This window comes from Puntigrus tetrazona, chromosome 19 (genome assembly GCF_018831695.1).
Source record: "Puntigrus tetrazona isolate hp1 chromosome 19, ASM1883169v1, whole genome shotgun sequence".
Classification (NCBI taxonomy): domain Eukaryota; kingdom Metazoa; phylum Chordata; class Actinopteri; order Cypriniformes; family Cyprinidae; genus Puntigrus; species Puntigrus tetrazona.
The window spans coordinates 17,141,739-17,159,757 of NC_056717.1; the positions used below are offsets into that span (position 1 = coordinate 17,141,739).

At 38.2% G+C, this 18,019-nt stretch overlaps 1 protein-coding gene across 2 annotated transcripts; it reads right to left on the reverse strand.

Annotated features, from left to right (window-relative positions):
* Positions 1-88: 88 nt before the first annotated feature.
* Positions 89-17,530, reverse strand: ago3b (argonaute RISC catalytic component 3b). 2 transcript variants are annotated; one of them, XM_043217733.1, is made up of 19 exons: positions 17,003-17,530; positions 12,961-13,132; positions 12,078-12,198; positions 11,148-11,356; positions 10,785-10,921; positions 10,390-10,524; positions 9,819-9,906; positions 9,285-9,432; positions 9,003-9,122; positions 8,755-8,877; positions 7,579-7,712; positions 7,309-7,493; positions 7,017-7,176; positions 6,843-6,933; positions 6,490-6,684; positions 5,644-5,778; positions 5,440-5,541; positions 5,076-5,275; positions 89-4,666 (listed from the first exon to the last, which is right to left on the reverse strand). In XM_043217733.1, exons 1-19 carry the CDS (start codon positions 17,019-17,021, stop codon positions 4,558-4,560), a joined length of 2,583 nt encoding a protein of 860 aa, XP_043073668.1. In that variant the 5' UTR covers positions 17,022-17,530; the 3' UTR covers positions 89-4,557. The 2 variants fall into 2 exon arrangements, with proteins under 2 accessions (XP_043073668.1, XP_043073667.1); XM_043217732.1 differs by having other exon boundaries at positions 8,734-8,877.
* Between the last annotated feature and the right edge of the window lie 489 nt (positions 17,531-18,019).

Here is an 18,019-nt window from a genome sequence, read left to right on the forward strand (position 1 = left end):
AATGTTCCTATTTTATTTCAAATAACCAAAATATGACTTTTGACAGTAACGACACTGAACTACATCTTTCTTGCACAGTAAACGGAAATGCATGTACATTCAGTATTTATTCATATGTATCATTTTTGTCCGGGACAAACAGTTCAAAAGACATATCCATCAAAGTTTGCATACATACAGTTTTAATTCAAATATTGACAATTAAATAGAACAACCAAATAAAAAGACCCAATGAAAGACCACAATTAGAAGGGCTGAGACAAAACAAGAGACAAATATATATTTTTAAAACCGGACAGTTGTGTTATCATTAATATTATTTCATCACACTTAAACTAAACCGTTAAATCAGAGCGCTGAACATCATGTTGCATCACAATGGAAAGAGTGCTGACTTTAAAGAATCCTATGAAGCTCCTTCAAGATGAGAAGAAGCTTGCATAGTATGATAAATCTGATACATATTGTGCTGTATTTAATCACAGATACAGATATCCTCGTTTTATAAATCACCAGATCATTACGTTTATAAATGTAACAGTTGGATCCGTGAAGTTCATATGAAAAAGTGTCTAAAACTGGAATTTAAGCCCAATATTAGTGACACTACCAATTCCGTTATTGCTATTTCACTACGTATAGAAAACAAAGATTTGTTAGAAATGGTTTGAAGACAAAAAAAACAATAAAAGGGATGAATTTCCAGGCTTATTTTGTATAGCCTGACAGGGTCAGTGCTTGATCTGTTTTGCAGTGCCACAACCTTACAAAAAGTAGCTATAATCCTTGTAGAAAGTTTGGTCCAGAGACCCTGAAACTGGCAAGCTCTGCGATTTAATGTGTTCTTGGCGAATAAAGAGGCACAATCACACCCACACATACAGTTTTAACACTCTTAAACACACATTATACAGTATATCATATTAATATAACTTCAATATAGCCTTGTTGGGCCCTTAAAAATGTTGTATATTACCTGTCTGAGAACAGCACCATCAGAAAAGGCACATTCCACTAATCGCCTGCCCAAAGGATGAATCTTCGCCTCAACGGTCAGAAAAATATGCTCAAGCGGCAAATACTCCACGCTTGAGGAAAAAAGGTTATTAATATATCGAGTTCAAGAGGGCTTGGCGCCTACAGGCATTTTTTTAAAATGTGCTTGGGTGTGAATCGTTCTGTATTTAATTAACCACAAGGAAAAGTTTGAGGTGGTACCTTCATGTTTAAGTCGATAAAAGTATAATAAAGCGAGAGGACTGAAGGTTCATCCCTTTGTGAACTACATCGTTTTGCTCATAAATACCGTAGGACAACGCAGAGACACTCACAAACGACTTCCTTTCGAAAAACAAGATGAAACGAATCTACTAGTCAATAGTCTATTGCATATTAGCCCAATTTATATTAGTCGCTATCATGACTAAGATCGCTATTACCATCTTCTGCTTATCTTTTATAGACTTTGTTAGCAAAAATAATTGATGTGCATTATGTAGTTCCGTTATTTAAAAATATACAAATATACTTCTCTGAATTTAAAATGCTTTAAGGTATCCGCAATCCAGCTTTAAGCCAAGGGGTGGGGAGTTTCACGTCACAGTTTCAGTGGGAGGTTATATTTAAGCCACTCCCACCAATTCAATAGCCCCACCTACAAGACTTTTTTTAGCGATTTAATCCGTGGCAACTTCAGAAGGCTGTATAAACGGTCATCTAAAAGCCAAGCATGCATACGGGTGAAGGGTCTACTGATCACTCCCCTTATTCAAGTAAGTTCAAATGCTGGTAGCGGCAGAGAAGTAACAGTTCTCAACATCGAAACAAACCAAAAAGAGCACCGAAGCCATTCGATTGTTTTTTTTTTTTTTTTTTTTTTTTTTTTACAGAGCTAAACTCCAGTTAACTCGCTAAGTGTGACATTTTAATTTAAACTGTTTGGATATAACGTCACAACTGTGGGTTTGGTAATTCGCTAAAAACTCTCGAAAAATTAGCGAGCTAACCGAACGTCACACTCTGGAAAAAAATAACAATGAAAAAAAATCCAAACGCATCTCTAAAGATCTACAATTTTTCACCGTGTATGTAAAACGCAAACATTTTCGGAGTAAATGCGTAAATGCGAAGCAGATACATTAGCGTAGTTAACATCCCCGAATTACAGCACCACACCTCTTAGCACCAAATCTGAGACCGTGCAGCCTTTCAAGTGCAGCAATATATTTGTCAGTCATTTGTCAGTTCTCTCTCCACATATAAAAGCAGATGTAATTTACGTAAAATAGCAGCTACACTGGTCAACACATCTTTGTGGCTATAGGGCAGAAAGACCACAGTGCCATTCACATTAAGGGTGATGTGAAAGTATGCCAGAGGCCATCGAGTTAACAAATATAACCCTCCACCTACCCTACTACAATCCAATTGCCTTTACTCAATACTCCCTGCTACCCCTGTTTTCCGAGGCACATTGGTTTGGTCTGTATGGAATGCAGCTGAATATACAGGGGCTGTGAACGTGCAGGGGTTTGAAGAGGCCAAAAAAAAAGTTCAAAAGAATGTTTAAAAATTTAAACTTGGTTTAAAATAAAGTCCGTAAGATCTAAAGGCCATTTAAAAGCTCAAAGGAGAACGTCCAAATGTTTCAAAAAAAGTTGAAAGATAGCTTTTGAATGAGTTCAAAAGATTTAACTAAATTCAAAAGAAAACGAGCCAGTCTGTTTTTATATAGGTATCAACTGTTCAAATTGCCCTTAACAACAAAAAACCTTAATAGCAACCGTTTCAATAGCTAAATATCCGTCCAACCTATGTACACGCCACTTACTTTAAATATCTATTTAAAAATACCCCAATAGAATTGCGTTTTAGGGATATTTCCTACAAAACAGGCACTTTGTCTCATTTGACATTTTACATGAAAGGTCTCTTGACAGCAAACTGATTCTTTCCCATAAAACATGAGAGCCATCCATCTCCTCTGTAAACGCAACCCAGCATTCTGGCCTTAAAACACATCTTTCATTTCGATTCAAGTTCTTTTACACAATGCCACATACAACAATGTTTTTGTTTTGTTTTTAAATTAAAGCATTCACTCATAAGGTACGGTTTGCATTGTATAATGAAAGTCTACGACAGAGCAGTCAATAATTGGCTTATTGCACTAAAAGGCTTATGGGACAGTGTTTGTCAGAGTTCACAGGGCTAAAACGCGAAATTAAGAAACTGATAAGTTAATTTACAGATGCGCTATTGACAAATACAAGTTAAAAGCAACGTTATAAATAAGCTCAGAGATCATAAGTCAGAATGAAATGTCTAACAGCTGTAAAGTTAATATTAATGGATGACGTAGGCCTCTGGTGGAATAATACGTGCACACACATTAAATGTGTTATGGTCACGCTCTGACTGATTTGAACGCTTGCGTTGTAAGCACACTCAAAACGAATGAGGCACAAAGCATTCAACACACACACATAAACAACTGACTACGTGGAAACTTTTCGCCAACCCTTGAGTTTCAAAGTTCATCTTTTGGTGATTCTGCAGCCCTTAGCTAATCTGTCACCTCTGCTTAATGAGCGAGCCGAAGAGAAAGCTGCCGGGAACCGCAAAGAACCAATAGTTCAATGGCAGGCGCAGTATTTTCCAGACAGCGCATGAACTAGAAAGTTAATGTATCACAGAGGTATACAGAATCATTTGAAAGACTGTGAAACTAGTAGAAAAGCGGCGCCTCCGATGTTCAAAAAGCAGATAAGACATGAAAAAATGAGATGTGAAAAGAACAAATATGGATTTCTGACTGGTTGGAATGAAATGGAATGACATTTCAATTGTCCTTTTTGAAAATGCTCAGATTTTGCTGAAAAAGCATGATTTACTAGTAAAATATCAAGAATGCTTTCAGATTAGTGAAGGAAATGTCTAGAGGAACAGTGAAGGACCTACAGTAAGATGTCATAGCCGACTTTGCACTGCCCTCTAGTGGCATTCCTCCAGCGACCGACTTCATCAAACCTTAAAAAAATAATAATAATAATAATAATAATAATAATAATAACAATAATAATAATAAAATACTAATCCTAAATCCAAGGTGGTTCCAAAGATTAGTTCAAACATGCCTGCCTGTCATTTTCAACTAAATCAGAAGACACTGATGTTTAACTTAATGTGTCTTTGATCAGTTTTGAAACACAACTAAAAACGAGAAATCCATCTGCTCCTAAAGAAATAACACTGCCTCATTTACTGATCTAGTACAAGTTCATCAAGCAAACCTTCTTAAACTTGGTTTTGTGACCTAAATTAATAGTTAAACAGATCTACGAATCTAATAAATAATGGTATAGCTGCAACCTACACATTAAAAACAATTAGTTAAGCGAAGCAGAATGGAAAGATTGGCTGTTTTTCTATTGCATAACAGTGCTAGTTCCTCCTGTAACGTCTACATTTGGTTCTCTTTAGCAGCCTGTGATTGGGAGAAGCCCTCCTCCGCTAAGTGCACAATGACCAGCGACTGACAGGTCTGTGGAGGCGGGGCTAAGCAAAGTACATGGTCCTCAGAGTGTCGTGATGGATCTGCACAGCTTTGGCCAGGGCCTGGGGATCTCGGCCATTACTCTGGCCCGACACGTGGCTGCCTTCCGCACTGTAAAAGACGAGAAAGACATGAGAAGACGCATACAGTTATACGATACATTATTGTATGCCAACAAATATTTTTACTATTTGTGAACTACGATTAAAGTTAAGTTCAAGTTCACTCAAGTTTTTTACTTTTTGAAAGAAATGCATCAGCAATGATGCATTAAATTGAACAAGGTTGACATTTCAAGGTTGTTGGCTTGAATAATTCAGCTTCCTGAAACCAAAGCGTCACTCTGAATGAGTGAAATACTGGCTCACTGCGGCCAAGAAACACCTGCGGCGACCAAGAATATGCAAAGCCTATTCAAATCCAAATGACTGACAGCTTCTAGCCTTTAATTAAAAATCAAATAGAACATTTCTACTTCTAGACGTCAAGCCAGCAACAGTCAGGTCAGTAAATCCCTCACCTGTCGTGCTCTTTGTCCACTAAATGGTAGCGGGCTCTAAAGGCCACTAGGTGGGCATAGTAGGCAGGAGCAGGGATGGAAACGGAGCGGGTACAGCGCACATATGTGTGGCACAGCTGGTAGGTCAAGAGCTGGAATTCATCGGCTGTAAAGCAGTTGTCGTCCCATAGCACATGGTAGTGTGAAGGTCGACTTGTACCCTGGGTAATAGAGGTTAAATAATCATTTTAATAAATAGTGTCTAGAATTACAAACAGCGTAATAACTCAATTAATCAAATCAACTGATTTAACAGGCAATAATGCAGAAAATGAGGCCTAAAATACACAAATAAATTTGAGCTCATGTCTTTGTGTGTTCATACCTGTATTCCAGCATGGCTGCACAGATAAAAGTCAAATTCGTAAGGATGGGTGATATCAGTGTCCACTGTGGTGCCTGCTGGTATGTTACCACTACGGCCCACCTTTACAAATAATAAGTAAAGTGAGTGTGCAAGTAAAAAAAAAAAAAAAACAACAACTGAAGAACGCATAACAAAGCTTTTAGGAAAGGCCCTCATATTCACCCTCTCAGTACGGTCAGCGCAGAAGAGACGAGTGTGGTGGCGTTTCTGCACAACAATGTAGGTAATTCCTGGTTGATATTCCTTCTCGAGGCTGATACAAGCTTCGCGTATGGCCAACAACTCATAGTACAGCACCTAGAAATAAAGATGTAAAATATAGTTCAAGAATACTACCGAATACGCCAGGGCTGCATGATAATGGTTAGACTGATAATCGTGATTATTATAGTCATTTTAGAAATTCATTTTTATATTTCATTAGAAATTCAACTTGAATGGGATATTTTTCTGTATTTACCATATAACTGAACACATAAAACATGTACGAAACAAGTTATGTCAAGCTATACCACAGCAAACAGCAAGTTTAATCAAATTTTTAAAAAAACTGGCAGTTACGCTTTCATTTAAGAAAAACAATGCAGAGGAAATTGCTCCAAACTTAAATTTTTTATAACTCCAGCTTATATTTTTGTTAGTGTTTTCAGCTCATCAGCGTGTTTTTTTTTTTTACATAAAGAAATGTGGGCATTGTTAAAAGTTTGCAAAGAAAATGTATTCATTTAAGAGAAAAGCTCAGAGTGAGGGACTTTAGGCTCTTCAGATCTGGCAACCGCAATCATTCAAATTTGTGAGATTTTGTTACCATTGCAAGACAATGCAAATGTCAAATGAAAATAAAACATTTTCTGATGTATAAGCAGCTGGCAAATATCACAGACAATTTAGCTTAATTTAATCAAGAGAATTACACGATTAAAATACATTTTTGCCTCATTAGCGCTTATGAGTTTCGACACATGCAATGGAGGGAAAGGGAAGAAAGAGGGCGCTGGAGAGCCTCACCTGTCTGAACTGTCCCTCAGACACACCGTCTCTGTAGAAGATGATTCTGGTGGGTTTGTAGTGGGTGGATTTGTAGAACTGGATGAGCAGCTCTCGCACCATGGACGCCAGATCCTGAATCACCTCCTGTCTGGGCCTCTGAACACGGACGGTGGCGCAGTACCTGCTGGGGTGAGCGTCCATGCTGCCCACCACCTGTTCAGCATTTGAAGGAGAAGCAGAAAAACATCTGTTATTAATTTGAAATATCCACAGCTGGTTTAATTACATTTTTCTACACAAACGTGCATGATGTATTTAAACGGTAAGGAATATGACAAAAAAGGTTTGTATGCGTGGTCTGTCTTTCTCACAGCTGCAATGGAGGGTTTCTTGCCGTCTCCTGCGGGCGGATGAGTGACATCAGCTCCCAGGAAAATGACAGGTTGCTGGAATACAGATGGCCTGAAAAGCAAATACACAAACTAGGCGTTTAGTACATTTAGAGGCATTGTGTCAGTGTAAATGGATTGGGTTTAACCTCTTACCGCTGATGGGGTACCAATATGTTGTTGATGCCGCCCAGTTTGACATTAATCTTGAGACAGAGGTTAGAGAGGGTCTGAGGGGATGTTTTCACCACGTTCTTCACCTGAACGCACTGAGTGGCCATTCCCAGAAGAGTGTCTCCAACACGTTTCACTTCAGCTAAATAAAAAAAGCACAGATTTCAGTACAACGGTGAGGAGCTCAAACGCCAGAGCAGACGCCATATTTAATTATAAAGTGAACTAAATCCAAACTCAATGACCAAATAAGCATCTGTCCATAAATAGTTACCGTAGACAGGAGTCTTCCCGGGCAAAATGACAATGATGAGTTGGAGGCCAGCGTAGGTGTTTTTCAGGTGGCGGAACATGGGCTCCACGTTATCTGCTCCCTGAGCGTATTTGCAGAAACATGGTTGGCCCTGTATGGGCATCCCTGCATCCTTAGAGATCTTCCGCAGCTGGTCTGTAAAGCCCCTGCAAAAAGAGAGGAGAGGCACTTTGGCATTTCTGTTTTAATAAATGGTGCTTTTTTAAAGACCAAAAGTTGGAAAAACTTTACTTGAGAACTTCCTCTCTGCATTGTCTCTGAGTGGCAAAGCAAGCAATGGCCCACATCTTGATCTCCACACCAGTATGAAACTGCTTGCCTCTCATATCCCACACTCCATGACTTGGGGTGGCCACTGTGCGATTCTGTAACACATGGATACAAAGGTTCTCTTAACTTGTTCAAATTAGTAGTATATATGTATATCAAATAGTATATGAATCCAAACAGTATACGGTGTTAAATGCTTGGCCATACTTACAGTACAAGTACTTTTATACAGCTGTTACAATGAAAAAACATCTCTTTCTCACTTTGGGATCTCTACAAATGCTCCACAACGTCTCATTTATGTCTTTTTTTAAGCATAAATTAACTAGTTCCATATTAAAAGTAATCATCATTTACTCAAACTGTCGACATTCAAAACTGTTTGAATTTCTTTAGAATTTTTAAAACGGCTGTCTAAAGAATACCATAAATCAAAAAAATCTTGCTCGGCAATCATAATCCATGTTAACTTCTAGAGAATGAAAAATTCAGCTTAGACATTCTGTTATGAATTTTTCCTTTTGTGTTTCACAGCAGTAATTCATCCAGGTTTGAATTTTTATATTTTTTGGTGAATCCCTTAAAAAACGTCAAACAAATTCAACAGTTTTTCATAAAAACAACAACAGCAACAACAACAACAAACAATAATGCCTATAAAGCCCTTCAAATAGGCACACATTTTCATAATTAAACAAAAGCAAATGCAATAACCCACAAGCAACAAACCTTATTACACTAAAACAACACAGCAACTCATATAAAAATTAAAGTGCCCTATTATGGATTTTTTAAAAAGACCTATGAGTCTATATTTTTGCATAGAAATATTGATTCAGAATCATGTCAATTAATCACTGAACAAATAAGGTAAAAATAAATGCATATTATAAGAAAAAGAAAAACATTTTTTGACCTTGCACACGTCAAGCTGTTGTTTGGGACTCCCAAAACCAAAATAGGAACTTTTCGAAACCTATAATAGGGGCACTTATAAAATGAGCATGCATTAATTATAATTATAAATGTTAAAAAAGGCCTCAAACCACGACCAATTTCTAGCCTTCTACTCAAACACAAACACAATACAGTGCATGAGTGAAAGGGAATGGGTACCATAAAGTGTTCAGAGCTCACCCTGCCGCCGTACTGCAGCATAGGGGCGGGCAGGACACGACCCGTCACCTCCGCCATCTCGTCCCGCACACGGAACTGAAACTCCTGCACGAAGGGGTCCGAGTTGTAGTTGGCACTGCGCACCTACGTTTTCGGAAAGATTGAGAGTTGAAAATCCTTGTAACAGTTTCGGTTTTTGCTTGGCAGCCATGAAGAATTTTTTACGAAAGACACATTTTGGTATAACTGCAGCATGACACTGAACTCACCAGTCTACTGATCTCCTCTTGTCTGTCCGGTGCAGAGCGGGCCGTGGCTTTGATCATGGTGGAGGTTTGGTTGTCTGTTAATTTTTTAATGCAGCGCTGGCCTGCCACAATGTTGCACACCTGAGTGATAGAGAGGACGGGTCAATTTTGGCACTGTTAAAATGAAGATATCCGAAAAGCTTCTAAAAAATGTCTAGACTTGATTGCATAAATCAGTGAAGAGGTGCTGGCTGAGAAAAGAAATGGCAGCTAATGTAACTGAACAAATAATTCGACGCTTACCTCTAAAGGCAGGTATGTGTGCTTCTGCTCCTGTCCTACTTGCAGGCAGGGGAGATGGGGGTACTTGAGTTGTAAGTTGTACTTTTCCCTGAAGTATTGTGCCACAGTTCTCTCCACGGTCTGTCCATTTTCTAACTGTAATGGAAACCTGACAAAGCAAAAATTCAAAAAAGGTTATTCGAGAGCTGGGCTGACTAACTTTAAAGAATAAAAAAAGTATGTAATTTTTTTTTTTTTTTAAATGTCCTTTAAAGGAACAGATCACCCAAAAATGAAAATCTGCTCAAGTTTGTTCATCTTAACAGATTTAGAGAAATGTAGCATTACATCGCTTGCTCTCCAATGGATCCTCCAGTAATGTGTGTCGCCACCATTGATGAGCAAGTGATGTAATGCTTCAATATAACAATAAAGACAGTAAAATACTGAATCTTTCTAACACAGTACATATTTATTGGCCTGTTAACTGAGACTCAATTAAACCTCATATTATCATAAGATAAATTGGAAATGATGCAAATGTAGTACACTTACGTCTGGTGGCTGGCCGGACGACGAGTGACATTACACACCCTGTACTTCCTCCGCATGGTGCCACAGTGGGTGACCTCCACCTTTAGACCTGATGGGAGGAGAGGATCGAATTTACACCACTATACAGATGCAACTGGTCAGTTTACAGCTCAGAGGATCCTGACTATTAAATACAGTACAGGTAAATATAATGTTTAAAACCCAGTTGCAAACTAATTCCGCAAAAATTAAAGAAGTCATTTGTAAATAAAGCAGAATTTCCTGTCCACGTTTCTCACAAACAAAACGGTCACTTACACATCTTTGCATTTCCATCCAGATGTTTTTCCCAGAATATGGATAAAAATACGTAGATATGTAAAACCCCGGCTACTGGTCTACAACATTTACATTCATGCATTTATTTATTTTTAAAGAAATGTCTGCATTTATTTGTTCAAAAATAATTTTAGGAAATAGTGTTGACATTTCTGTGTACTTTTTTCCTGTGATGGCAAAGCTGAGTTTTCACTATGATGTTTATTCAGGATTCTTTAAATAGAAATGACTCTATTTTTCCATTGGCACAAACCTTTGATCTCTTTGGTGAATTTGACTCTATGGGAATCAGTAAGAGGTCGAGGCTGCTCGTCGATGTTGTGGATATCCAGAACCTCACACATAAACTGAATCACAGGTTGAGCTTTGTAGAATGCGGTGGCAGACACTGGAGAAAATAAACCATGGTCAATGCTTCACTAACAGTTAATTAGATATTTAACAAGTCATTTGCAGGTTAAATCCCCCAAATATAGACAGTACGATGCTTTTAAAAACTGGGACTGGGATCTGTTTGCCTGACCAATGACATATACGAGTGAAATAAAATGAAAGGCATTATTTGATCTTTTTAAAACTACTGTCTAGATCAAATAACTGGATAATTCAGAGCAAAATGGTTTGACCTTTCATAACTCTCTGACTTACCATCAATGTTCAACATCATTTTCCACATAGCTGGACGCACTGATTGGTGGAAGCCAAACCACACCTCCCTCCCCCCACCCAGTGGGTGATCATAGCCCTCGGGGGAGGAGAAAAAAGATCGTCCCACTGGGGTGTACCTGAAGAGAGAGAAGACAAACACAGCCGTTACCTGCAGAACAAACATGTGCACGGCTAAATTATCCTCATCCAACCGCTACACTAGTCTACAAAAAACATTTTCAGTCTCATTTTGCTAGTTATGCACTGTATCGTTAAAGACAACAGTGCACAATCACTCTATGCTTTTCTAATTGTATTACATGCACTTTATGATCAGGTAACAGCACTCATGGGAACTCTTACCTCATAGAGGGCAGATGGCGCATAACAACATCTACAGCATGTACGGGATTGGTGCTGATTGGCTTATCCAGGTTCAGAGGATCAGGTGTGCTCCTCCCGGTGAGGACCTCATGCAGCAAGTGCCAGCTGACCAGTGACACAAACTTAATGGTGACCTTAAACAGCCTGTCCTTCCCACCTTCACCTGGCAAGGTCACATCCAGGTCCACCTTCAAATAATACACACATTTGCATGTAGACAAATTTACTAATGCGTTTCATTTAGTCACAAAGGTTAAAATCACAAAAAACATGATCACAAAAAAAATTTCAGGAGTGTGAGATATTCTGCTAAAAGGAAAATAAAGAAAACTGCTTTCTGCCATCTCGTTTTTTTCCGTGAACTTTGGAGCAAATGACGAGTCACAATAAAACTCATTTTATTAAGTGAAATATATTTTGTGTGTAAGCCTATATATTTCGCTTTATGCATAATGTTTTATTCTGTTTTCTCTGTTAACAGTAGCCCTGCAAATGCATTCGATACATGTTCTGTACTACAAAATAAGCTGTATAACCTGCCATTAATATTCACTTAAATACAGGCCGAATGCTTGGCAGTTCTTGCCGATTTTTCAGTTAAGCTTACACCAGGGCACTGCCATTGCGATATGATGAATTTAGAGCTGAGCGGTGGGCGTTCATTTGTTGGTATTAGCATTAGGCTACTTAAATTCAAGACTGGTGATTGGTTGCCTGTAAAATGAAAATATTAAACGGATTGATTAAAAAAAAAAAGTGTTAAAAAGTGAATGTCCATTATAAATTTTCAGACTGTTCGGTCCTATTAAATTTGATTTAGTTCTTTACAGTTCTGGTTATGTTCCTGTCAAAATTTAGTTTGTTTTTCCAGTTTTCCTTCCGTTCCTTGCACCGGTTCATATGTCTTACCCCCGCTGTGGCCACTGGTAACGGCTGGGCTGTGTAGAGGCTTTTCTTGCCATCATAGACTGGTCTTCTGTCCCCAAAGATTGTCACCTTAAAGTGCTGCACCATGGAATCCACCACCTCCCTAGAAACCGTTACAGAAAGAGTTATAACTGTGGTTATCCTGAAATGAAAACTCGCTAAAAATGTACTCAACCTTAAGACATAAATTATTTTTTTCTTCATTGGAACAGATAGAAATTTAGCATTATTTCACCAATAAATCCTCTGCAGTGAATCAGAGTTCAAACAGCTGATATCACAAACATCACAATAACCCAGAAGTAATCCACGCATCGACTTCAATCAGTTAACACCTTATGAAGTGAAAAGCTGAGTGTTTGTAAGAACATAATCATCAAAGCATTTTTAACCATAAACCACCTTTCCCGGACAAAATACAAATCTGTAATCTGCATCCTCCAGTGAAAAAAAAATGTGTAAACTTGATTGTGCATACGGTATTTCTGCCGATTCAGATGAGATGAACGGAGAAAGCAACATTACAGACTGTGGATTAATTAAAAAACATCTCATTGATAGATGTGTTATCTACACACACGTTGCTTTTAACTTCACAAGATGTTAACTCATAGACTGGAGTCATGTGGATTATATGTGGACAGTTGTTATGTTTCAATCAGCTGTTTGGACTCTCATTCTGATGGCACCCATTCACTGCAGAGAATCCGATGGCAAGCAAGTGATGTGATGTTGAAATAATCCTAAACCTAAAAATTTGACTATACAGACTGATTAAGGCATACGTCTTTGAGGAATTAAACGTTCAAAACAAAATAATTGTCACAAACTGTGTCAATTATTATTACTGCTCGGTGTTTGGCACCTGTTAACACGTCGAGGGCACTTTTCGGGCTTGATGTCCACTTCGTACAGGTAGACGTCCATTTTGGGGATGTCCACCTGGAAGCAGTTGGCCAGTAGCTTGATGGGCTTCCCCATGGTGCCATAGCCTGGCCTCCGAGGTACGGAGAACAGGGGCGCAGCCCCAACGGCTCCTGTCATGAAAATCAGGGGGGATTTCCATTCATATTAGTTTTCAGAACATACCCCATTAGACTTTTAGACTCAGTTATTACCACTAAATTGAAAATGAAAACCACAGAAATATGAGATATGTAAAATCAAATAACCAACACATGGTGCCAATGTGCCATGATAACAATCATGAAATTAAATCTGCATATAGTTATAAGGGTGTTATTTTTTTATTCGTCAATACTGACATTTCATGGAAACATGATTAATATCTAAATAATAATAATACATTTTTCATTCTTGACACCGGCATTTACACAGTGGGTGTAATTTGTCTTATCAGGAAATTTCCTCTAAATGCCTACTCAGTGGAAACAACATGACACTCAGATTCATCACAGAACACACATTACCAATAACCCACGCCTTTCATACATGCACTACTGTATACGTGTGAAAAAATTTAATAAATACAGTGTCGCCTGAGACGTTTAATTGCGATCAATGGGTTTTTTTGACATTCTTACAATGTTAAAAATGATTGTTTTAATAATTTTTCACTGTATATCTGACAGTTTTTCTGAAAACAGAAAGCAAAACAAAATCCCACAAACTGTATACAAACCGTATGCATGACCTAACCTAAAAAAAAAACAACCAAACAGATACAGTAAAATACACCTTGAACAAAACCATACTTAATCAGACTTCAACAGAATATAGCACATTTTAGCGAGCTTTTTTTACTGGGTGGTAAATTGGACTCTCAATCTATCTAAATCACACTTTTAGCCACCACCATACCAAACATTAGAGACAATTGCTGAGAAGATGGCAATCGATTTGACTTGCAAATCAATTAGAAGGCAGCTTTTTTTCCATAAACTCAAAAAGTGTGCATTTCATATACTAGGTGTAGTCAAATAAAATGCTTAATTTTTAGAACATCAAGCAGCAGAATGTTTGGTTTGTTAAAACTGTTATTTTAAAAAATAGTCGTTAATGGCTACAGTTGACTGTTTGGTCAACGGTAACAATCTTTAAAAATCTCTGTGTTTGTACAATGACGATTTTCGTTTTTGGTTGAAAAAAAATCCCTTTAAACACTTCAACCAGACGTCAGGTTTAAAGGAACACTCCACTTTTTTTTGCAAGTAGGCTCATTCTCCAACTCCCCCGAAGGTAAAAAGTTGAGTTCTACCGTTTTTGAATCCATTCAGCCAATCTGGCGATAACACATTTAGCATAGCTTAGCATAGATAATTGAATCTGGTTAGACCAGAAGCATCTCAAGAGTTTCGATATTGTTCCTATTTTAACACTTGCCACGCCAACTTTTCATTTCCTGTCGATCTTAATACACGACGCGTATACAGGATAAGTAGCATACAGGTATAAGTTTTAAACAGGAAAGATATCGAAACCCTTCTGTAACTACAATTTCAGATGACCAAATCAACATCTCCAAATGAAAACCGTTTTGGCAGAACCGGCGTTTGTTGACTCTTTATATATTTTAATATTGACTAAATAAAATCTAATCAAGAAATGAATATTGTAATATTTCACTATAAAGCAAAAATATATAGTATTTAAAAATAATAAAATAATTATTTTACACTATATCTGTTAAATTCTAATACCCATAGATTCAGAAAGCAGTTCAAGTGAAGCGGCCTTTATTGCAAACACTAAAGTGAGCTGCTCACGTTTAAGAACACAATGCTGTGCTTCACTTTTTTTTATTTCCTTAATTAAATCGCAGCCTACACGATTTGATAATCACACTAAGCCATATCGTGATTTCGGTTTTGTTTCAATAAATCATGCAAGCTTATCTTGGACACCTGTCTACCCCTCTTTACAGGCCCCAGGAAACCGTTATATGTTGAGTAAATGACAACCTTTCTGCACTGCCATTGCCTTCCTTCATAATTATCTTTCACTCCGAATATCATCTCTGACCTCACTTTTCTTCGAACATCATGTCACAGATGGCAAGACTGTTACTGATACCGTAAAGATGCTTTAAAGGGGGTTTACAGAGAGAAACTGTTACTTAGAGAGGTGTATAAGGGGAATTCGACTGCAACTGCTTCTTACACTTCCCAGTGTGCCGTTGCTATGCCGGTGGCACTCACGTGGCTTCCTTTCACCATGGCAACCAAGACTACACTTACTACCAATTAAAAGGAAGAACAGCTGTTTCTATATATAGGCACAGGTACAATTGATCTTGTAGCTCACACATAGGCTTTTACTCTGCAATGTTCGTTAAATCTCAGAATTAAACATGACTGTACTGGTGGTCATACACTTTCAGGCTCACATGAGTCCACTTTTCTCACTTTATTTGAAATCCCTAGCAGTTTCTTGACATCTTAGAGTAAGAGTAACTAGAGGTTCGACAGTGATCAGTCTGAAAGGCTATTGTTGGTCCGGTGCTCGGAGAGTAACGCTCACTTAACTGGCAAATAGGTGACTGGCACGTTTACAAGGGTTTCACTCATTCAGGGCATGAGACACATCTCCTTTCTCATCATTTAATTATTTAAAGCTAGTCAAGCAAAAGAATTTCAAGTTGTCTGAAGTTGTTCGGTCGCACCGGCACAGTTAACACTAACTTTAAATGAATAAATAAATAAATAAAACTGAGAAATCTAGTCATAAATATGGAATGCACTGAATATCACAAAATTTTTCAAAATATGAACAAATAAAATTTAAGGCAGGCCTGTACACAATCAAATTATGATGCATGCATTTTATATTATTAAAACAGAATTCAAACTAATTCTGATATGTTATTTAGCAGACCTAATAAGACAAAAGTGAACTATGTAAAAACCTTTTAAACAAAACACTAACTTTTCTTGAAATGTCTTAATAAAGGGATAAACAATGAGAATTGCTGAAACAGTACTGTTAGTGTAGTTAACTTCCTGGCTAGACAAATGGGCTTATATATATATATATATATATATATATATATATATATATATATATATATATATATATATATAGATAGATAGATAGATAGATAGATAGATGTCTAGCCAGGAATATATATATATATATATATATATATATATATATATATATATATATATATATATATATATATATAAAGAGTTATGTAAATGAAAAGATATGTAAAAACTTTCCTTTCATGATTTGATAAATGTACCGTTGCTATAGTTACCTCCTCAAACAAATGCAGCGAGTGTAAGTTTACTGATAACTGCAAGTAAAATTAATATCCATTTTAAGATATCAACCTCTTCCTTTCTAGGGACTACAAAAGGTGCCGCCCCCTCCTAACGCCCCGACACGCGTATCATCTCGCCATCTTTATAAATTCCGAGGAAACTACAAATGAATAAATGAAGTTTCTCGTGAACTTCTGGTCACATTCAAAACGCGTTCCACTTGAGAATCGCGCCCAGGGCCGTTCAGATTGATAAAGCGGTGATTCTGTGACGGTCGTCATGGCGACGCGCAATCAGAAACCCGCCCCCTCCCCCCGGCGACTCGAAGGCTGCCGCACCTGACGCACGCAGCACCTGTGCGTGACAGCTGTGCCACAGCGGCGTGACGTCAGCAGAGCAAGTGAGTCAGGATCTTCCAGACTCTTAAGATAGCCCCAAAAAAGCCCAAAACCACATCCAAACCCTCACACTCATTCGGTCGCTACGCCCAAACGCACGCAAGCGGCGAAACTAATCTAAAAGCTCCTTATTACATAAAGAACGAGTTATTTATTAGCAACTCGCCGAGAACGTTTGCTTAGCAGTGAACGTGTGCCGACGGCGGACGTTACAAAGTTAGACGTCATAGTTCGGACAGAAAAAAAATCCCAAATCGTTCCGAAATCGTCGAGGGCAACGTACCTGTAGTTCCGATTTCCATTCATGAGGTCTCTGTCCGGATTCTAGCCGGCTTCGAGGGATCAAATACTGAAGGGTTGCTTGTTTGAAGCCGCCGAATGTCCTCCGTAAACCGCGGCTGTCGAAGCGGGCCGCTCCGAGGTTCTGCTCCCGTCGGAGGTCCACCCAGCCAGTACCGAGTCAGTCGACCAAAAGGCACGAACTCCCCGCTGTGTCCCCTACCGTGTGTCGTTGATCCGCGATTGCCACCAGCTGACAAGCCAAAAGACCCCGAAGAAAATATTTTTAACAGCCGTCGGAAACAGAGTTTGTCAGGAGCCTCGGACCATTCGCGGCGTCTTCTAAAGTGGCAATCTATTGTAATTTAAAGGCATACACACAGATATGAAGTTAATAGATCAATATCTGCTGCCGAGTCGAAAATGTGTGTTTTATTCCAGTCGCTTTAGTCCGAGTTTGCCAGCGGCCGTTGACGTCTCATCGACTCTGTCGGTGTGTTACCGGTTTGCCTTGGGTTTACCATCTCTGTACAGGCAGGGTGTGTTGCCAGATCTGTACTGAATAAGAAAGTTGGTTTGATAAAACTATCTCGGAACACGCTGCTTTGCACATTCAAAATCGACCTAAAAAAGCCTAACTTTTTGTTTATTTATTTTCGAGTCACTGAAAAACTTAAACAATCCCCGAAACTGAAATCGCCTTTGTTTATGAGCAAAAGAAAAAAACCCCATCAAATTAAAATAAAGGGACATGGCAACACTAAATTAGGGAGACCCACAGGAAATACCAAACGCAGGAAACACCGTCACTTCCTAGCATAATGTCATTTATTTGATCCACCTTTGATGGCTAATTGATTAGTGTAAGAACAAAAATGACAAATGAACTCCCTATAAAATGTTTTTATTGTGAATAAAAAAAAAGTCTGCTACAACTATCATTTTCTCAAATAGCTGAATATAGCTTTTAGAAAGTGTTTTAAAGTATTTAAAACTATAAAGACGAAACTTTATGCAAAAC

What these genes read in the sequence shown, in the direction of transcription:
- ago3b (XM_043217732.1), bottom strand. An exon ending in AATGATGTTGAACATTGATG is followed by an intron (nt 10,525 to 10,784) that starts GTAAGTCAGAGA and finishes TATTTTCTCCAG; the next exon opens with TGTCTGCCACCGCATTCTAC. An exon ending in TGAGCTCTGAACACTTTATG is followed by an intron (nt 7,713 to 8,733) that starts GTACCCATTCCC and finishes CATGTGTTACAG; the next exon opens with AATCGCACAGTGGCCACCCC.